At 44.4% G+C, this 22,844-nt stretch overlaps 1 protein-coding gene across 1 annotated transcript; it reads left to right on the forward strand.

Moving 5' to 3' along the window:
• The first annotated feature begins 1,683 nt into the window (after positions 1 to 1,683).
• LOC139453014 (transmembrane protein 231-like) lies at positions 1,684 to 22,717 on the forward strand. The gene is made up of 7 exons (XM_071234643.1): positions 1,684 to 1,822; positions 10,371 to 10,537; positions 12,108 to 12,236; positions 15,664 to 15,807; positions 18,167 to 18,248; positions 18,456 to 18,561; positions 21,100 to 22,717. Exons 1-7 carry the CDS (start codon positions 1,684 to 1,686, stop codon positions 21,263 to 21,265), a joined length of 933 nt encoding a protein of 310 aa, XP_071090744.1. The 3' UTR covers positions 21,266 to 22,717.
• Positions 22,718 to 22,844: the final 127 nt, after the last annotated feature.

Below are 22,844 nucleotides of genomic sequence, written 5' to 3' on the forward strand. Positions count from 1 at the left end.
TGCTTGCTGGATATTTTACGTTATACGTGAAAATTGTGACTCTGTAGTGGGTTTTGATCTTCTAAATAGCTATGTACATGACTACATGCTCCTTTGATACCCGACCCGTGAAGATCCGGGCTAGAATAGGTCTTCAGCAATCCACGCTTGGCCTACGAAAAAGGCGACTATGCTTGTCGTAAGAGGCGACTAACAAGATCGGGTGGTCAGCCTCGCTGACTTGGTTGATGCATGTCATCGATCCTTATTGCATGGATCGATGTTCATGATGTTAATCACTGGATTGTCTGGTCCAAACTCGATTATTTACAGACCGCCGTCATATTGCTGGAATATTGCTTAGTGCGGCGTAAAACAACAAGCCAACCTTTGATGCCCGAGCCACATTAAATATGTTGCTATTGTCCCTCGATTGTTTCTATTTTTGGTTCTTATTTCACCGTACTTGTATGTAGTTCACAAACTTAAATAGTTGTAAATACTACAAAGTAAGTTTAATTACACTTTTAGGTTAATGTGTTTCAAGGAGTCAGCTTAAGCAAATTTTTATAGTGATGGTAAATCATGACATTTGAGGCCTACCCCACCTACAACAAAATATAGCATGAAAAGGTTTCATTATTATTATTTTATTCGGTACAAGTATACTATACATTCTCTTCATGTTACATCTCAGAGCGATGTAGTGGGCTTCGCTTATTGTTTCCAACGTCTTTGAGTTTCCAACTTTGTTATCTTATTACTTTTGTTGTTCTTACAGGTACATATATATGTTCCCGACCTCGTAGCATTCATTCACCTGAAGAAGGAGTAAGCATATACTCCCAAACGCTGTGTTCCTCATAATAATGAAGTTGATATCCATAAATTCTTATGTATCTATAATCACCTTTGAACGCCATTCAAAGACCTAGTTTTGTTTGTTTGTTTCTTTTTTTCTTGTTTAACGCTGCACTCAGCAATATTCCAACTATATGACGGCGGTCTGTAAATGGTCAAGCCTGGATGAGACAACCCAGTGATTGACATCATGTGCATCGATCTACGCAATTAGGATACGATGGCATGCATCAACCAAGTCACCGAGCCTGACCACCCGATCCCGTTAGTCGCATCTTACAACAGGCATGGGTTGCTGAAGACCAAAGACCTAGTAATTTAATTGCTCAGTAAAATTTAGTTCTTTGAAAGTTTGAACTTCATGATTAGAATGCCTGGGCCTATTCCTAAACACAAGTATACATTCAAATCTTCAAAGAATAATGTATTTCTAAAAATTCAAAAAATGACGAAATTTCATGATAAATACAGTGCCGTAGCCAGCATGAGGTGGTGGAGGGGGATTTTTTTTATAGAAAACAATTTTTCCTTGTGAAAGTTAACGTGAATAAGAAATGCATAATCTTTTTTGCCCCCCTCGTCAAAAAAAGTTAACTGCGGCCTTGAAATAGTAACAGGGTTGCAAATACAAAGCATATTTTCAAGCTGATAAACAAGGGAGGTAATTCATGTTAGCTTCACTCCCAAATAGGCGTTTATAAAATTACCGTTATCTTGGTTTTATTTTTTCCTGTATCAGACCTATACTTGTGGTATCAGATTAGGACACAAATTCACTTATCGTTTAATGATTTGTTTTGTTGGCAAGGTCGGTCATTTAGTGCGAGCCTGCAATGTTTGAAAATGGCGGTGTATGAGGTATTCACCCACGCAGAGCTGCGCCGATACAGGGCGTCCGTGTGCTCTAAGGCAACACTCTTCATGTTTGCTATTCTGGTGCTTACCTTCATACCACCTCTGTTTGTTGTTTACAGAAGCTATGGTAAGATTTCCTTGGAAATTAGAAATGATTAGTGTTCAAATGTCACCAAACACGACTGGCTTGGACATTCATGTCGGTGCACGCTGAGCGGATAGCCAAATCCGATACGGTTCAGGGAAGGAGGGACTTACTACACTTAGTAAATACCACGTGGATGCGGAACAATTCTTACTGTTAAGCAGGTATCGTGAGAGTTTTGCCGAGTAAACGATGACAGGTGATAATCATGCTGAGACTGCTGGCTATTTGGAGTAGGCCTAAATCTAGGGGCCAAATACAATCTCTGGAGTCTCAGTTGAGATTCTAATTGGCATGATTAGGGCTGGGACGAGTCCAAATTTACTACCCGTGTACCCGACCCTACCCCTACAAGACATGGGAACAAAATATCTGATTTGGAATTCCTTTACGGTGGCCCTGGCAAAAACTGTTTAGATACATGTGTAGCAGCCATAAAATTTCCGAGTCCAGTGATAGAATTTCGAACCACAGACCTTCTGATCCGAGGTCGGACGCCTTGTCCACATGATCAAAGAGATTAACCCCGTCAGCAAGCTGACAAGGTAAGGATGTCATCTGTGGGATAACTCCATGTGCTGCTACACATGTATCAAACGACCAGATCATGCATACACCATGTACACTGAAGTTGACTGGAGCCTATCTTTACTCAAACATATACAAGTCAAAAGGAATGTGTGCATCGTCAGAAAGAAATACTGGCATTATGACTTGTAGTGTAACAACTGAGTTTTAATGAGTTACACCTTCCCACCTAACCTGATTACCCGAGTTTCCCGTCCCAGCCCTAGTTCTAATGTACATTTCATACTTTCCTCATGGGGCGTGACCTATAATTTGACATATCTTCGCAAATATTATGCTTATGTATTAATATGTGGTCAGACGGTGCACAACCTCAAGAAATCACTCGTTACCATTTGTATCGTCAGGGTTACAAACATCAGTTTTCATGCACCGCCCAATGTGATGATGTCACAAACTTCAATTCAGAGAAACTGTCAGGCAGTCTCTGCACTATTGCCATTTCATTGACAATCTAAACATGCTGAAGACAAAGTTCAAACGTTTTAGTGGTTCTTGAGTTCACCATTGTTGTTTCTACATTTTCACGATTTCAAAAGAGTTTACCATATTCGACATAATAAGCGCCATGCTCTAATAAGCACCCATGGCGAAATTTGCTAATATATTGGCTAGTGAACAGTCCCAATTAGCACCCCTTCCGATTGATCAATGTACACAAGACTTATTTATTCGCGTATAATACGCACTCATGTGTTATATGCACCCTTAATTATGGGCAATTATATTCTGGAAAAATATATCTCTCGTATATAAACATTTCAGGCTGTCAGCATTAATCACGAAATTTATCTTTCCACTCTTTTTTTTTACCAAAATAATATTCTAATAAGAGCCGACTATTTCTAATTTTGAGAGTGCTCTGGTGCCCGTCGAATACAGTATTTTCATTTTATGAGCATCTCTTGCTCAAACTATGAAAATGAAGTGTATGCCGCGTGCCCCCCACATCAGCCACATCACTGCCACAGTGACACACAGCTTTGTGGGGACATGGTCTCCTATTTAGTTTGGTAATTTTCACATTGATTTCCTGAAGTACTTAGTAGATTTTAGTGTTCACACTGTTACTGCTGGTAATTTCCTTGTTATAATTGAGAAAACAATATGTCGCAATCATGAAACTAGTTGGTTATTGTAAAGGGATTTTTGAAAGAAAGAAGATCAGTTGGACATTTTGACATGTATCATTTGTTACAGAATATAGCATATTCTTCCTGACTGTAGAAATGTTCATTTTTCATGATTCATTGGATCCCACCAAATAAACTTAAATGATAAATTATTTATTAGATTAAATGTGCATATCTTTCACACTTGTGCTACCTCCAGGTCTGAGGAGAGTTAGTGTGTGACTGTGAGTACTGATGAAGTAAGTCGCAGGCTGCCATTTTGATGTATCTACTTCAGTGATGTTCATCATTGATAGGAATTGGGGCAATACCTATCCTTCAAAAATAATTTGAAATGAAGTGTTTGAAATGATTTGACGATGTTTGTCATTTGAGTTCCAAGTTTTATATACTCAATAACCTTGAACTCATGGATCAGATAAAGTAAATAGTTGTGTTTTGAGAAAACAGCATCACGCCTTCAGCGAACAATCACTGGCCGTGTGTGAGATACGAGATGATGACATAGTTAGTGCATCAGTTAGTCAGTACACTTTGTTCTTTGACATCACACAATATAGATAACCAGAGATTCAGAGGCAGTTTGTTGAAGATTTTCTCTGTTATATTTTGGGTTAGTCTATTTTGTGTATTACCTAGGTCCTTTCGGTTATGGCGACTGCCTGTTTTAGTGTTTATTATGGAAGCGATTATTATCTTTCATAAATCTGAACAACCTGTATCCATGGTAACAGTATCATTTTTGCGAGATTGATCCTAATTACCGTATTCGGCGTAATAAGCGCCCAGGGCGCTCTCAAAATTAGAAATAAGGGGCCCTTATAAGAATATTATTTTGGTTGAAAAAACAGAGTTGAAAGATAAATTTCGTGGTTAATGCTGACGGCCTGACTGTTTAAATACGACAGATATATTTTTCCAGAATTTAATTGCCCATAATTAAGGGTGCATATAACACACGAGTGCGTATTATACACGAATGAATAAGTCTTGTGTACATTGATCAATCGGAAGGGTTGCTAATTGGGATTCTTCACTTGCTAATATATTAGCAAATATTGCCGTGGGCGCTTATTAGAGCGAGGTGCTTATTACGGTGAATATGGTAATTGATTTATGAGTTTGGAAACATTGTTTATATGAATACATAATTTGTAAAGTTATGATTCAAACCTATTCTGATTGTTTATAGTTATGGAGGAATAGTGACAGTGGCGTGTAGAAATAGAATTGCATTGATATTTTTAGAAATCTCATTAACCTGATCAAAGTCCTATCTATTCTGTCATAAAGGTGATTTTCTCCTGTATGCACCATTTATGTACCGGTAAGCTATTTATGCATATGCACAATAAACGGTACACTATTTTGCAGGGTTCTTTATTTTATGTCTAATATGCAATAATAGTTTGTTTGTCACTTTGTCACTACTTAAATGTTATGTCACTGAATAAACATGATAAAGGTGCACACCCTGGTTTCTAGGTACACACCCTGGTTTCTAGGTGCACACCCTGGTTTCTAGGTACACACCCTGGTTTCTAGGTGCACACCCTGGTTTCTAGGTACACACCCTGGTTTCTAGGTACACACCCTGGTTTCTTGGTTTCTAGGTGCACACCCTGGTTTCTAGGTACACACCCTGGTTTCTAGGTGCACACCCTGGTTTCTAGGTACACACCCTAGTTTCTAGGTGCACACCCTGGTTTCTAGGTACACACCCTGGTTTCTAGGTGCACACCCTGGTTTCTAGGTACACACCCTGGTTTCTAGGTGCACACCCTGGTTTCTAGGTACACACCCTGGTTTCTAGGTACACACCCTGGTTTCTAGATACACACCCTGGTTTCTAGGTGCACACCCTGGTTTCTAGATACACACCCTGGTTTCTAGATACACACCCTGGTTTCTTGGTTTCTAGGTGCACACCCTGGTTTCTAGGTACACACCCTGGTTTCTAGGTGCACACCCTGGTTTCTAGGTGCACACCCTGGTTTCTAGGTGCACACCCTGGTTTCTAGGTGTACACCCTGGTTTCTAGGTACACACCCTGGTTTCTTGGTTTCTAGGTGCACACCCTGGTTTCTAGGTACACACCCTGGTTTCTAGGTGCACACCCTGGTTTCTAGGTACACACCCTAGTTTCTAGGTGCACACCCTGGTTTCTAGGTGCACACCCTGGTTTCTAGGTACACACCCTGGTTTCTAGGTACACACCCTGGTTTCTAGATACACACCCTGGTTTCTAGGTGCACACCCTGGTTTCTAGATACACACCCTGGTTTCTAGGTGCACACCCTGGTTTCTAGGTGCACACCCTGGTTTCTTGGTTTCTAGGTGCACACCCTGGTTTCTAGGTACACACCCTGGTTTCTAGGTGCACACCCTGGTTTCTAGGTACACACCCTAGTTTCTAGGTGCACACCCTGGTTTCTAGGTACACACCCTGGTTTCTAGGTACACACCCTGGTTTCTAGATACACACCCTGGTTTCTAGGTGCACACCCTGGTTTCTAGATACACACCCTGGTTTCTTGGTACACACCCTGGTTTCTAGATACACACCCTGGTTTCTAGGTGCACACCCTGGTTTCTAGGTGCACACCCTGGTTTCTAGGTGCACACCCTGGTTTCTAGGTACACACCCTGGTTTCTAGGTACACACCCTGGTTTCTTGGTTTCTAGGTGCACACCCTGGTTTCTAGGTACACACCCTGGTTTCTAGGTACACACCCTGGTTTCTAGATACACACCCTGGTTTCTAGGTGCACACCCTGGTTTCTAGATACACACCCTGGTTTCTAGGTGCACACCCTGGTTTCTAGGTGCACACCCTGGTTTCTTGGTTTCTAGGTGCACACCCTGGTTTCTAGGTACACACCCTGGTTTCTAGGTGCACACCCTGGTTTCTAGGTACACACCCTAGTTTCTAGGTGCACACCCTGGTTTCTAGGTACACACCCTGGTTTCTAGGTACACACCCTGGTTTCTAGATACACACCCTGGTTTCTAGGTGCACACCCTGGTTTCTAGGTGCACACCCTGGTTTCTAGATACACACCCTGGTTTCTTGGTACACACCCTGGTTTCTAGATACACACCCTGGTTTCTAGGTGCACACCCTGGTTTCTAGGTACACACCCTAGTTTCTAGGTGCACACCCTAGTTTCTAGGTGCACACCCTGGTTTCTAGGTGCACACCCTGGTTTCTAGGTACACACCCTGGTTTCTTGGTTTCTAGGTGCACACCCTGGTTTCTGGGTGCACACCCTGGTTTCTAGGTACACACCCTGGTTTCTTGAATTATAGGTGCACACCCTGGTTTCTAGGTACACCCCCTGGTTTCTTGGTTTCTAGGTGCACACCCTGGTTTCTAGGTACACACCCTGGTTTCTATGTGTACACCCTGGTTTCTTGGTTTCTAGGTACACACCCTAGTTTCTAGGTGCACACCCTGGTTTCTAGGTACACACCCTGGTTTCTAGGTACACACCCTGGTTTCTAGATACACACCCTGGTTTCTAGGTGCACACCCTGGTTTCTAGATACACACCCTGGTTTCTAGGTGCACACCCTGGTTTCTAGGTGCACACCCTGGTTTCTTGGTTTCTAGGTGCACACCCTGGTTTCTAGGTACACACCCTGGTTTCTAGGTACACACCCTGGTTTCTTGGTTTCTAGGTGCACACCCTGGTTTCTAGGTACACACCCTGGTTTCTAGGTGCACACCCTGGTTTCTAGGTACACACCCTAGTTTCTAGGTGCACACCCTGGTTTCTAGGTACACACCCTGGTTTCTAGGTGCACACCCTGGTTTCTAGGTACACACCCTGGTTTCTAGGTGCACACCCTGGTTTCTAGGTACACACCCTGGTTTCTAGGTACACACCCTGGTTTCTAGATACACACCCTGGTTTCTAGGTGCACACCCTGGTTTCTAGATACACACCCTGGTTTCTAGATACACACCCTGGTTTCTTGGTTTCTAGGTGCACACCCTGGTTTCTAGGTACACACCCTGGTTTCTAGGTGCACACCCTGGTTTCTAGGTGCACACCCTGGTTTCTAGGTGCACACCCTGGTTTCTAGGTGCACACCCTGGTTTCTAGGTACACACCCTGGTTTCTTGGTTTCTAGGTGCACACCCTGGTTTCTAGGTACACACCCTGGTTTCTAGGTGCACACCCTGGTTTCTAGGTACACACCCTAGTTTCTAGGTGCACACCCTGGTTTCTAGGTGCACACCCTGGTTTCTAGGTACACACCCTGGTTTCTAGGTACACACCCTGGTTTCTAGATACACACCCTGGTTTCTAGGTGCACACCCTGGTTTCTAGATACACACCCTGGTTTCTAGGTGCACACCCTGGTTTCTAGGTGCACACCCTGGTTTCTTGGTTTCTAGGTGCACACCCTGGTTTCTAGGTACACACCCTGGTTTCTAGGTGCACACCCTGGTTTCTAGGTACACACCCTAGTTTCTAGGTGCACACCCTGGTTTCTAGGTACACACCCTGGTTTCTAGGTACACACCCTGGTTTCTAGATACACACCCTGGTTTCTAGGTGCACACCCTGGTTTCTAGATACACACCCTGGTTTCTTGGTACACACCCTGGTTTCTAGATACACACCCTGGTTTCTAGGTGCACACCCTGGTTTCTAGGTGCACACCCTGGTTTCTAGGTGCACACCCTGGTTTCTAGGTACACACCCTGGTTTCTTGGTTTCTAGGTGCACACCCTGGTTTCTAGGTACACACCCTGGTTTCTAGGTACACACCCTGGTTTCTAGATACACACCCTGGTTTCTAGGTGCACACCCTGGTTTCTAGATACACACCCTGGTTTCTAGGTGCACACCCTGGTTTCTAGGTGCACACCCTGGTTTCTTGGTTTCTAGGTGCACACCCTGGTTTCTAGGTACACACCCTGGTTTCTAGGTGCACACCCTGGTTTCTAGGTACACACCCTAGTTTCTAGGTGCACACCCTGGTTTCTAGGTACACACCCTGGTTTCTAGGTACACACCCTGGTTTCTAGATACACACCCTGGTTTCTAGGTGCACACCCTGGTTTCTAGGTGCACACCCTGGTTTCTAGATACACACCCTGGTTTCTTGGTACACACCCTGGTTTCTAGATACACACCCTGGTTTCTAGGTGCACACCCTGGTTTCTAGGTACACACCCTAGTTTCTAGGTGCACACCCTAGTTTCTAGGTGCACACCCTGGTTTCTAGGTGCACACCCTGGTTTCTAGGTACACACCCTGGTTTCTTGGTTTCTAGGTGCACACCCTGGTTTCTAGGTGCACACCCTGGTTTCTAGGTACACACCCTGGTTTCTTGAATTATAGGTGCACACCCTGGTTTCTAGGTACACCCCCTGGTTTCTTGGTTTCTAGGTGCACACCCTGGTTTCTAGGTACACACCCTGGTTTCTATGTGTACACCCTGGTTTCTTGGTTTCTAGGTACACACCCTAGTTTCTAGGTGCACACCCTGGTTTCTAGGTACACATCCTGGTGGTATTTTAGCAAATGGATAAGATAATGTGTATTGCCCCAAGTTTCTAAATGTGGTGACATTCCATCGAAGACATTGTACTGATGTCAGTTAGCCAAGTTTCAGTGAGGAGACATCATAGTCTATAGAACCAGAGTTTCAGATGGCAGTTGTTCCTTGGTCATGGACAGATAAAATTTCATTTTGACAGATAGTTTGCTTAAATATAAACAGTCAGACTTTTGACCGATGGTAGTACAGATGTGATGGGCTGGTACAGATGTGATGGGATGGTACACATGTGATGGGCTGGTACACATGTGATGGGATGGTACAGGTGTGATGGGATGGTACAGATGTGATGGGATGGTACACATGTGATGGGATGGTAGAGATGTGATGGGATGGTACAGATGTGATGTGATGGTAGAGATGTGATGGGATGGTACAGGTGTGATGGGATGGTACAGATGTGATGGGATGGTACAGATGTGATGTGATGGGATGGTACAGGTGTGATGGGATGGTACAGGTGTGATGGGATGGTACAGGTGTGATGGGATGGTACAGATGTGATGGGATGGTACAGGTGTGATGGTATGGTAGAGATGTGATGGGATGGTACAGGTGTGATGGGATGGTACAGGTGTGATGGTATGGTAGAGATGTGATGGGATGGTACACATGTGATGGGATGGTACACATGTGATGGGATGGTACACATGTGATGGGATGGTACACATTTGATGGGATGGTACAGGTGTGATGGGATGGTACACATGTGATGGGATGGTAGAGATGTGATGGGATGGTACACATGTGATGGGATGGTACAGGTGTGATGGGATGGTACACATGTGATGGGATGGTACAGGTGTGATGCCTGTAGTGCCGGCAGCTGTTAACAGACTGCACAGCAGATGCACTGGCTGCACCACATACTTTACTAGAAAATTGAGACAAAAGGACATATTGTTTAATATTAAACTATGCAGATGTCTAGTAACATTCTGTTTTGTCTGTAAAGTCAGCTAATGATAGTCCATATAATAATGTAAAAATCTACTGAAAATTCGGGTCATGACATGTCACCACATTTTTTACGATTCTTAGACTGTGTCACTGACTGCTTCCTGATGGTGTTCAAATACAACATGTGCAACAGGATAGATGCAGTTTGGGGTCACATTTTGTGTGATTTAATTACCCTCCTTAAAGTTTATACCAGTAACACTTTGTAACACTTCTGCTAATGTAAACACCTTGTTTTGTTTTGTGCTCCATTTGTTCACATTCTTCTTCAGGCTTCTGGTTGAAAGAGGCGTATTATCGGGAGTTTCCAGCCGTGACATTCAAACGAGACTTGATGCTGGTTGTTGAGCTTCAGGATTCAGGGGAATACGTAACCTACAGCACCTACCAGAAATACAACCTCCTGCAGCAAGAGCGTCTTCGGGTACCAGTCATTAAGGTGAGACAATAGACACCCCAGGTACCCATCATTAAGGTGAGACAATAAACACCCCAGGTACCTGTCATTAAGGTGAGACAATAAACACCCCAGGTACCCGTCATTAAGGTGAGACAATAAACACCCCAGGTACCTGTCATTAAGGTGAGACAATAAACACCCCAGGTACCCGTCATTAAGGTGAGACAATAAACACCCCAGGTACCCATCATTAAGGTGGGACAATAGACACCCCAGGTAGCCGTCCTTAAGGTGAGACAATAGACACCCCAGGTACCCGTCATTCAGGTGAGACAATAGACACCCCAGGTACCCGTCATTAAGGTGGGACAATAGACACCCCAGGTACCCGTCATTCAGGTGAGACAATAGACACCTCAGGTACCTGTCATTACAGTGAGACAATAGACACCCCAGGTACCCGTCCTTAAGGTGAGACAATAGACACCCCAGGTACCCGTCATTTAGGTGAGACAATAGACACCCCAGGTACCCATCAATTAGGTGAGACAATAGACACCCCAGGTACCTGTCATTAAGGTGATAAATAGACACCCCAGGTACCCGTCATTAAGGTGAGACAATAGACACCCCAGGTACCCGTCATTTAGGTGAGACAATAGACACCCCAGGTACCCATCATTAAGGTGAGACAATAGACACCCCAGGTACCTGTCATTAATGTGAGATAATAGACACCCCAGGTACCCGTCATTTAGGTGAGACAATAGACACCCCAGGTACCCATCATTAAGGTGAGACAATAAACACCCCAGGTACCTGTCATTAATGTGAGATAATAGACACCCCAGGTACCCGTCATTAAGGTGAGACAATGGACACCCTGGGTAACCATCATCAAGGTGAGACAATAGACACCCCAGGTACCCGTCATTAAGGTGAGACAATAAACACCCCAGGTACCTGTCATTAATGTGAGATAATAGACACCCCAGGTACCCGTCATTAAGGTGAGACAATAAAGACCCCAGGTACCCCTCATTAAGGTGAGACAATAGACATCCCAGGTACCCATCATTAAGGTGAGACAATAAAGACCCCAGGTACCCCTCATTAAGGTGAGACAATAAAGACCCCAGGTACCCCTCATTAAGGTGAGACAATAAACACCCCAGGTACCCCTCATTAAGGTGAGACAATAGACACCCCAGGTACCCATCATTAAGGTGAGACAATGGACACCCTGGGTAACCATTATCAAGGTGAGACAATAGACACCCCAGGTACCCGTCATTAAGGTGAGACAATAAACACCCCAGGTACCTGTCATTAATGTGAGATAATAGACACCCCAGGTACCCGTCATTAAGGTGAGACAATAAACACCCCAGGTACCTGTCATTAATGCGAGATAATAGACACCCCAGGTACCCGTCATTAAAGTGAGACAGTAAAGGTCAAGGTACCTATTATTTAGGTGTGAAGACCAGTTATAAGATTTCTCTTTTGGAATATACAAATGAGCCACATTATTTATCAAAGAAATTTGGAAATGTTTTATCATTACTTACTGATGAAGTAACTAATGTGTTTCTCTGGACCTGATCAGACACGAGAAGAGGACACCAATGGCGACGGTCGGGCGGACAGAATGGTTCTGAACATCGAGATGCCTCTGAACGATGAAGAGAATGTTGTTGGGGTGAAACTGCTGCTGTTCTACTACTACAGGCTACAGGTAGTTGTGTTATGTATGCTCCAGGTAGTTGTGTTATGCACTACAGCTTGTTGTCTTGTTCACTACAGACTACAGGTAGTTTTGTTATACACTACATGTGCTTGTGTTATTCATTACAGACTACATCTGCTTGTGTTAAACACTGCAGACTACATGTGCTTGTGTTAAACACTACAGACTACATGTGCTTGAGTTATACACTACAGACTACATGTGCTTGTGTTAAACACTACAGACTACATGTGCTTGTGTTAAACACTACAGACTACATGTGCTTGTGTTAAACACTACAGACTACATCTGCTTGTGTTAAACACTACAGACTACATGTGCTTGAGTTATACACTACAGACTACATGTGCTTGTGTTAAACACTACAGACTACATGTGCTTGTGTTAAACACTACAGACTACATGTGCTTGTGTTATACACTACAGGCTACATGTGCTTGTGTTATACACTACATACTACATGTGCTTGTGTTATACACTACAGGCTACATGTGCTTGTGTTATACACTACATACTACATGTGCTTGTGTTATACACTACAGGCTACATGTGCTTGTGTTTAACACTACAGACTACATGTACTTGTGTTAAACACTACAGACTACATGTGCTTGTGTTAAACACTACAGACTACATGTACTTGTGTTATACACTACAGACTACATCTGCTTGTGTTATACACTACAGGCTACATGTGCTTGTGTTATACACTACAGACTACATGTGCTGGTGTTATACACTACAGACTACATGTGCTTGTGTTATACACTACAGGCTACATGTACTTGTGTTATACACTACAGACTACATGTGCTTGTGTTATACACTACAGACTACATGTGCTGGTGTTATACACTACAGGCTACATGTGCTTGTGTTATACACTACAGACTACATGTACTTGTGTCATACGCTACGGACTACGGCTAGTTGTGAAATGTATGCTACAGGCTAGTGGTAGTTGTGTTATATACCAAAGGCTAAAGGTACTTGTGTTAAACACTATAGACCACAGCTGGTTGTGTTATGAATGCTACAGACTACAGGTAGTTGTGTTATACACTACAGGCTACAGATAGTTGTGTTATGTATGCTACATGCTTCAGGTAGTTGTGTTATACACTATGGGCTAGTGGTGGTAGTGGTGATGGGTGGTACAGATGTGATGGAGTGGTACAGATGTGATTGGGTGGTACAGATTTAATGGGTCTGGTACAGATGTGATGGTACAGATGTGATGTGATGGTACAGATCTGATGAAGCAGTAAAGATGTGATTGGGTGATACAGATGTGATGTGGCGGTACAGATGTGATGGGGCAGTACAGATGTGATGGGGCAGTACAGATGTGATGGGGTGGTACAGATGTGATGGGGGTGGTACAGATGTGATGAAGCAGTACAGATGTGATGGGGCAGTACAGATGTGATGGGGTGGTACCGACGTGATGTGGTATTGGGTGGTACAGATGTGATGAAGTGGTACAGATGTGATTGTGTGATACAGATGTGATGGTACAGATGTGATAGGATGGTAGAGAGTACAGATGTTTTGGGGCGGTACAGATGTGATGGGATGGTACAGATGTGATGGAGTGGTACAGATGTGATTGGGTGATACAGATGTGATGGGGTGGTACAGATGTTGGTTGGTTGGTTGGTTGGTTTGTTGTTTAACGCCGCACTCAGCAATATTCCAGCTATATGACGTCCGTCTGTAAATAATCAAGTCTGGACCAGACAATTCAGTGATTAATATCCTGAGCATCGATCCAGGCAATTGGGATCGATGACATGCATCAAACCAAGTCAGCGAGCCTGACCACCCGATCCTGTTAGTCGCCTTTTATGACAAGCATAGTCACCTTTTACAGCGAGCATGGGTTGCTGAAGACCTATTCTACCCCGGAATCTTCACGTGTCTGGTACAGATGTAATGGGTCTGATACAGATGTGATGGGGCAGTACAGATGTGATTGGGTGGTACAGACGTGATGTGGTATTGGGTGGTACAGACGTGATGAAGTGGTACAGATGTGATTGAGTGATACAGATGTGATGGTACAAATGTTAGTACAGATGTGATGGTACAGGCGTGATGGGATGGTAGAGATGTGATGAAGTGGTACAGATGTGATGGGATGGTAGAGAGTACAGATGTTATGGGGCGGTACAGATGTGATGGGGTGGTACAGATGTGATGGGATGGTACAGATGTGATTGAGTGGTACAGATGTGATGGGATGGTAGAGAGTACAGATGTGATGGGATGGTAGAGAGTACAGATGTGAGGGGATGGTACAGATGTGATTGGGCGGTACAGATGTGATGTGATGATACAGATGTGATGGGGTGATACAGATGTGATGGGGCGATACGGATGTGATGGGGCGGTACAGATGTGATGGGGTGGTACAGATGTGAGGGGGTGCTACCGATGTGATTGGGCCGTACAGATGTGATGGGGTAGTACAGATGTGATGGGGTGGTACAGATGTGATGTGGTGATAAAGATGTGATGGAGTGGTACAGATGTGATGGGGTGGTACAGATGTGAGGGGGTGCTACCGATGTGATTGGGCGGTAGAGATGTGATTGGGTAGTACAGATGTGATGGGGTGGTACAGATGTGATGTGGTGATAAAGATGTGATGGAGTGGTACAGATGTGATGGGGTGATACAGATGTGATGGGGTTGGTACAGATGTGAGGGGGTGGTACAGATGTGATGGAGTGGTACAGATGTGATGGGGTGATACAGATGTGATGGGGGTGGTACAGATGTGATGAAGCAGTACAGATGTGATGGGGTGGTACAGATATGATGGGGAGGTACAGATGTGATGGGAAGGTACAGATGTGATGGGGGTGGTACAAATGTGATGGGGTGGTACAGATGTTATGGGAAGGTACAGATGTGATGGGAGAGGTACAGATGTGAGGGGGTGGTACAGATGTGATGGGTTTTTAACTGATGTTGTGATGGGATATTGTACAAGTGATAAAACACACAGGTTATTGCTGGTTGGTTGGTTGGTTTGTTGTTTAACGCCGCACTCAGCAATATTCCAGCTATATGACGTCCGTCTGTAAATAATCAAGTCTGGACCAGACAATTCAGTGATTAATATCCTGAGCATCGATCCAGGCAATTGGGATCGATGACATGCATCAAACCAAGTCAGCGAGCCTGACCACCCGATCCTGTTAGTCGCCTTTTATGACAAGCATAGTCACCTTTTACAGCGAGCATGGGTTGCTGAAGACCTATTCTACCCCGGAATCTTCACGTGTCTGGTACAGATGTAATGGGTCTGATACAGATGTGATGGGGTTGTGATGGGATATTGTACAAGTGATAAAACACACAGGTTATTGCTGTCGTTGATCAAAGGTTTATTGATTTTTAACTTCAGAAGTTTTCCTCATTCTATATGGAGTCCCTGGGTTACATCGAGCACTTCTCCCCTAATCCTGGGGCTGAGCTGGAAGTGTTCGCGACTCTCCGATTCCGACAGAAACAGCCGCTGAATCATCGTGGAGTTGATACAAGATACAATGTGAGTGATACAAGATACAATGTGAGTGTTACAAGATACAATGTGAGTGATACAAGATACAATGTGAGTGATACAAGATACAATGTGAGTGATACAAGAAACAATGTGAGTGATACAAGATACAATGTGAGTGATACAAGATACAGGGTGAGTGATACAAGATACAGTGTGAGTGATACAAGATACAGTGTGTGATACAAGATACAATGTGAGTGATACAAGATACAATGTGAGTGATACAAGATACAATGTGAGTGATACAAGATACAGTGTGAGTGATACAAGATACAATAAGAGTGATACAAGATACAGTGTGAGTGATACAAGATACAGTGTGAGTGATACAAGATACAATGAGAGTGATACAAGATACAGTGTGAGTGATACAAGATACAGTGTGAGTGATACAAGATACAGTGTGAGTGATACAATATACAGTGTGAGTTTTACAAGATACAGTGTGAGTGATACAAGATACAATGAGAGTGATACAAGATACAGTGTGAGTGATACAAGATACAGTGTGAGTGATACAAGATACAATGAGAGTGATACAAGATACAGTGTGAGTGATACAAGATACAGTGTGAGTGATACAAGATACAGTGTGAGTTTTACAAGATACAATGTGAGTGATACAAGATACAATGTGAGTGATACAAGATATAATGTGAGTGTAAGCTCATCCCTGTGTATCAGTCAATGTTTGGTTAGACCTGTTATTTATTGATGCACAGATCAGTCTGACCTACTTGTAGCAACAGACAGAGTACAAATATTGGTTTACAGCAGTTAGTATTGAATGGCACTTGAGTCATAATGTAGCTAGATGTAGCTCAAGGAGCGTGATGTAGCTCTAAGAGTGTGATTGTGTTAGTAGGCTAGATGTAGCTGTAAGAATTTGATTGTGCCTGTAGGCTTGATGAGCTCTAAGAGCATGATTGTGCCAGCTGGCTAGATGTGGGTGTATGAGTGTGATTGTGCCTGTGGGCTAGATGTAGCTCGAGGAGCATGATTGTACCAGCTGGCTAGATGTAGGTGTATGAGTGTGATTGTGCCTGTGGGCTAGATGTAGCATGAGGAGCGTGATTGTGCCAGCTGGCTAGATGTAGTTCTAAGAGTGTGATTGTGCCTGTGGGCTAGATGTAGCTCAAGGACTGTGATTGTGCCAGCTGGCTAGATGTAGGTGTATGAGTGTGATTGTGCCTGTGGGCTAGATGTAGCTCGAGGAGCGTGATTGTGCCTGTGGGCTAGATGTAGCATGAGGAGCGTGATTGTGCCAGCTGGCTAGATGTAGCTCTAAGAGTGTGTTTGTGCCTGTGGGCTAGATGTAGCTCTAAGAGTGTGATTGTGCCTGTGGGCTAGATGTAGCATGAGGAGAGTGATTGTGTCAGCTGGCTAGATGTAGCTCTAAGAGTGTGATTGTGCCTGTGGGCTAGATGTAGCTCTAAGAGTGTGTTTGTGCCTGTGGGCTAGATGTAGCTCGAGGAGCGTGATTGTGCCTGTGGGCTAGATGTAGCATGAGGAGCGTGATTGTGCCAGCTGGCTAGATGTAGCTCTAAGAGTGTGATTGTGCCTGTGGGTTAGATGTAGCTCTAAGACTGTGATTGTGCCAGCTGGCTAGATGTAGCATGAGGAGCGTGATTGTTCCAGCTGGCTAGATGTAGCTCTAAGAGTGTGATTGTGCATGTGGGCTAGATGTAGCATGAGGAGCATGATTGTGCCAGCTGGCTAGATGTAGCTCTAAGAGTGTAATTGTGCCAGCTGGCTAGATGTAGTTCTAAGAGTGTGATTGTGCCTGTGGGCTAGATGTAGTTCTAAGAGTGTGATTGTGCCAACTGGCTAGATGTAGCATGAGGAGCGTGATTGTGCCAGCTGGCTAGATGTAGTTCTAAGAGTGTGATTGTGCCAGCTGGCTAGATGTAGCATGAGGAGCGTGATTGTGCCAGCTGGCTAGATGTAGCTCTAAGAGTGTGATTGTGCCTGTGGGCTAGATGTAGCATGAGGAGCATGATTGTGCCAGCTGGATAGATGTAGTTCTAAGAGTGTGATTGTACCAGCTGGCTAGATGTAGTTCTAAGAGTGTGATTGTGCCTGTGGGCTAGATGTAGCTCGAGGAGCATGATTGTGCCAGCTGGCTAGATGTAGCTCGAGGTGTGTGATTGTGCCAGCTGGCTAGATGTAGCTGTATGTGTGTGGTTGTGCCTGTGGGCTAGATGTAGCTCGAGGAGAATGATTGTGCCAGCTGGCTAGATGTAGCTCGAAGAGTGTGATTGTGCCAGCTGGCTAGATGTAGCTGTATGTGTGTGATTGTGCCACTGGGCAAGGAGATGTAGTAACAAGCTGTCCTCCACTGCAGGGCTCCCTGATAGACCAGACCAGCACATTTGCTGAAACCTACGAACTCTCCACGATCTTCAGAACATATTCTCAGAGAAATGGTTTGTACTGACTCTACAGGATTCACCTCAATAGGAAATGATATGTTACATTTGAAGTATTTATAAACAGAATATCGGATACAGCAATTGTAAACTGTTAAAGCAACACATGTGTTACTGTTTCTTTCGCTTTCTTTCCTCTTGTCGAGATACATACTCAACCAATACAGAGCAGTTGGTATTTCTGTGTTCCACGTTTCTGTTCAGCGACCACCATGCTGGAGGACCAGTACAAGATCTGGAAGAGTGGGCGTGGCACAGGCAAGCCGTTCATCATCTCAGCAACCATCGACTACCCAGAGGATGTGTATCTGTATCCTTTCCCTCATCCTCAGACTTATCGACATTCACTTTCAACAGTATCTCGACCCGGGTTAGAATAGCTCTTCAGCAACCCATTCTTCTCATAATGGGATAGAGCGGTCAGACGCGCTGACTTTTTGTAAATGCATGTCATCGTATCCCAGTTGTGTGGATCAATGCTCATGATATCAATAACAGGATTGTCTGGTCCAGACTCAATTATTTGCAGACCGCCGTAAACCAGCTGGAAGATTGCTGAGTACGGCATGATACGTTCCGTAACATTTGGTACATCAGTAGCTTCTTGATGCAGCGACAGACGTGGGGTTACATTGAGATGCAGCACCAGGCAGTATATGTTGAGTGTGCACTGTGTAGTGAGGGTGGGAGTTGATCTTTATATCCATCATAGGCTCTGATACTCACCAAGGTATAACTTCAGTAATAAATTCCCTGTAGCAAATCCTTTCCCAGTTCACTATCATGAAGTTTTCCACTGACACTAAGATCATGTAATTCTTCAGTGAGCAACACAGGCGAAACCGCATTATTGGTGGTTTCGAGAACTCCGTTTGCCTAATCGAAAGTTCGAGGTTGGCCCACATTCGAAACTAAACGCACATGTTGTTGAGAATTTGTACTACGTAAACAAACCCGCATTACGAACTGCTATTTTGTCTATTTAAAAAAAGTATTATGACTTATAATTGGATTAGAATGTACAAATGCGATGACAATATAGCAGAACTCACTTCTACTTCTCACTTCTAGTGTGGTGTACAAGGCTAGTGCGGTGTACAAGGCTAGTGTAATGTACAAGGCTAGTGTGGTGTACAAGGCTAGTGCGGTGTACAAGGCTAGTGTGATGTACAAGGCTAGTGTGGTGTACAAGGCTAGTGCGGTGTACAAGGCTAGTGCGGTGTACAAGGCTAGTGCGGTGTACAAGGCTTGTGGGGTGTACAAGGCTAGTGGGGTGTACAAGGCTAGTGGGGTGTACAAGGCTAGTGGGGTGTACAAGGCTAGTGTGGTGTACAAGGCTAGTGTGGTGTACAAGGCTAGTGCGGTGTACAAGGCTAGTGTGGAGTACAAGGCTAGTGTGGTGTACAAGGCTAGTGCGGTGTACAAGGCTAGTGCGGTGTACAAGGCTAGTGTGGTGTACAAGGCTAGTGCGGTGTACTGGGCTAGTGCGGTGTACAAGGCTAGTGCGGTGTACAAGGCTAGTGCGATGTACAAGGCTAGTGCGGTGTACAAGGCTAGTGCCGTGTACAAGGCTAGTGGGGTGTACAAGGCTAGTGCGGTGTACAAGGCTAGAGGGGTGTACAAGGCTAGTGTGGTGTACAAGGCTAGTGCGATGTAAAAGGCTAGTGCGGTGTACAAGGCTAGTGGGGTGTACAAGGCTAGTGGGGTGTACAGGGCTAGTGTGGTGTACTGGGCTAGTGGGGTGTACAAGGCTAGTGTGGAGTACAAGGCTAGTGCGGTGTACAAGGTAAGTGTGGTGTACAAGAGTAGTGCGGTGTACAAGGCTAGTGTGGTGTACAAGGCTAGTGCGGTGTACAAGGCTAGTGGGGTGTAAAAGGCTAGTGGGGTGTACTGGGCTAGTGCGGTGTACAAGGCTAGTGCGGTGTACAAGGCTAGTGCGGTGTACAAGGCTAGTGCGGTGTACAAGGCTAGTGCGGTGTACAAGGCTAGTGTGGTGTACAAGGCTAGTGTGGTGTACAAGGCTAGTGCGATGTAAAAGGTTAGTGCGGTGTACAAAGCTAGTGTGGAGTTCAAGGCTAGTGGGTCGTACTGGGCTAGTGGGGTGTACAAGGCTAGTGTGGAGAACAAGGCTAGTGGGGTGTACTGGGCTAGTGTGGTGTACAAGGCTAGTGTGGAGTACAAGGCTAGTGGGGTGTACTGGGCTAGTGGGGTGTAGAAGGCTAGTGTGGAGTACAAGGCTAGTGGGGTGTACTGGGCTAGTGTGGTGTACAAGGCTAGTGCGATGTAAAAGGCTAGTGCGGTGTACAAGGCTAGTGGGGTGTACAAGGCTAGTGCGGTGTACAAGGCTAGAGGGGTGTACAAGGCTAGTGCGGTGTACAAGGCTAGTGGGGTGTTAAAGGCTAGTGGGGTGTACTGGGCTAGTGTGGTGTAAAAGGCTAGTGCGGTGTACAAGGCTAGTGCGGTGTACAAGGCTAGTGCGGTGTACAAGGCTAGTGCGGTGTACAAGGCTAGTGCGGTGTACAAGGCTAGTGTGGTGTACAAGGCTAGTGCGATGTAAAAGGCTAGTGCGGTGTACAAAGCTAGTGTGGAGTACAAGGCTAGTGGGGTGTACTGGGCTAGTGTGGTGTACAAGGCTAGTGCGATGTAAAAGGCTAGTGCGGTGTACAAGGCTAGTGGGGTGTACAAGGCTAGTGCGGTGTACAAGGCTAGAGGGGTGTACAAGTCTAGTGGGGTGTACAAGGTTAGTGTGGTGTACAAGGCTAGTGTGGTGCACAAGGCTAGTGTATTGGCAAAGACTGCTGATTATTCGGAGAGTGGGCAAGAGTTGTCTCCCTTAACCCTGCCTCAGCTACACCCCTGGCTTCTGGTACCTCATCAAGTGGGGCTGGATACAATATGTCGCTGTGCTCTTCATCTTCATCTTCATCTTCGAAAGAGTTAAAGTCTTCATCTTTCAGAATCAGTTTGTTACAACTCATGTTGACCGAGCTGTCAAGGAGAAGAAACTGTTGTGATGCGAGACTGACCTCGACACATTGGACAATGGTGCCTTACCCTGCTACACACAAGTACCACAGTTACTGGAAGAGGCACTGGTACTTAAGAGTTTCAGGCGTTGTGGTAGAAAGAAAAAGATGGTTAAAAATGAAATTATCAGATATTATTTAATTAGTAAACACCTGACATATATCATTACTCCTTATCTCAAACGGTTTTTTTTAGCTCACCTGACCTAATCGACAGACCCTGTGAACAAGGCTGTGAAGCTGGAACTTTGTATGAATGATCCCAGCTATGTTGTGCTAACAAAATTCACATAAGACTGAAAACATGGTGGCCTTATTGAAAATGTCATTTTTGTCTATTAATAACGTACATATTTAGGATACACCAAGGAATGCTCAAGGCCCTATATTATCACCTGGTCATTGGGTGTATGTACACGCAGGAGTTAAGCTGCCAAACATGGTCGCCTAGCTAACTACTTTCCACGACCAGCATCGCTTAACTTCACCTGTTTGTGACCACGTGCCACATATTTACAGTAATGCAGAATTACACAATAACACTTTTTGGCGTATACTAATCCCTAGCCATGTGTATGCTAACTGACAAATGCACACGATTCCAATCTGACTTCAAACTTGGCCATCATTGTCTTCGTAATTAAGGTGAGCTACAAAGCGTTTTTACTAAATTGTTTTAAAAGTACACAGAAAAATGGATGCTTTAGGACTTGCCCCCACTGCCTCTCTGTGTCGAAGCCCAGGACAGGATAGTTGACAAGGACTGTAGGAGGAGTTTGGCCTCCATGGGTCAGTAGGTAAGACAGCGCTAGAAACTTACATGAGTCCAGTAGTTCATATAATGATACATAAACCAAACCCTTGAAAAGGGCAAATTTCTACTAATCCTTAGGATTCATTAACTATTGGGCAGTTTGGCAAGGACTTCTAACGCTGTTAAAGAAGGCAGTCAGTCGTCACAGATTGCACAGGTTGTCTTCTTATGTTGCTCGCGTTGAGCTAGCTCGTTGGTACGATCATTGTTATATTTGTAAATTAATCCGTCCATTCCAGGAAGAGTGTTTTAATGAAGTTCCTTCACGTTTATAATGTTAATAATGTCCTGTGTATGTATTGGATGTAGATATTGTTCCTACTCTTTAACTAAAAGACTGTATGTAGAAAACAGTATGATCGTGGAACTCTCAGATTACCTTCATGTATCCAGCATCCAGGTTGATCCCGAGGTACACACACATTCAAGCTCAGCGATTACTGTCAGCTAACAATACATGGTCACATGCAACAAGCGGAGTGCGTGATAAGGAGAAATTGTTATTATTTATTTTGTCCTCGTGGAAAGTGCCACACATGTGAAATCATGGCAAGTATATTCCAGACGCCAGCTCGGAGGGCGTTGTTGTAAATACTAGATGGATGTTCTAGAGACGGTGATATGTAAATATTCCTATACATAATAAAACTTTTATAACAAATGAAATCATTTCCTCTGTTATTGATCATAACCCTTCACAATGCAGTGACAGTTATCTCCCTTGTTGAGTTCGGCTAAAGTACTGCCGGAAAT

This window comes from Haliotis cracherodii, unplaced genomic scaffold (assembly GCF_022045235.1).
Source record: "Haliotis cracherodii isolate W230 unplaced genomic scaffold, xgHalCrac1.p SCAF_10, whole genome shotgun sequence".
Classification (NCBI taxonomy): Eukaryota; Metazoa; Mollusca; class Gastropoda; order Lepetellida; family Haliotidae; genus Haliotis; species Haliotis cracherodii.

What these genes read in the sequence shown, in the direction of transcription:
- LOC139453014 (XM_071234643.1), top strand. Translation starts at nt 1,684, where the DNA reads ATGGCGGTGTATGAGGTATTCACCCACGCAGAGCTGCGCCGATACAGG. An exon ending in TGTTGTTTACAGAAGCTATG is followed by an intron (nt 1,823 to 10,370) that starts GTAAGATTTCCT and finishes ATTCTTCTTCAG; the next exon opens with GCTTCTGGTTGAAAGAGGCG. An exon ending in TTCGGGTACCAGTCATTAAG is followed by an intron (nt 10,538 to 12,107) that starts GTGAGACAATAG and finishes GGACCTGATCAG; the next exon opens with ACACGAGAAGAGGACACCAA.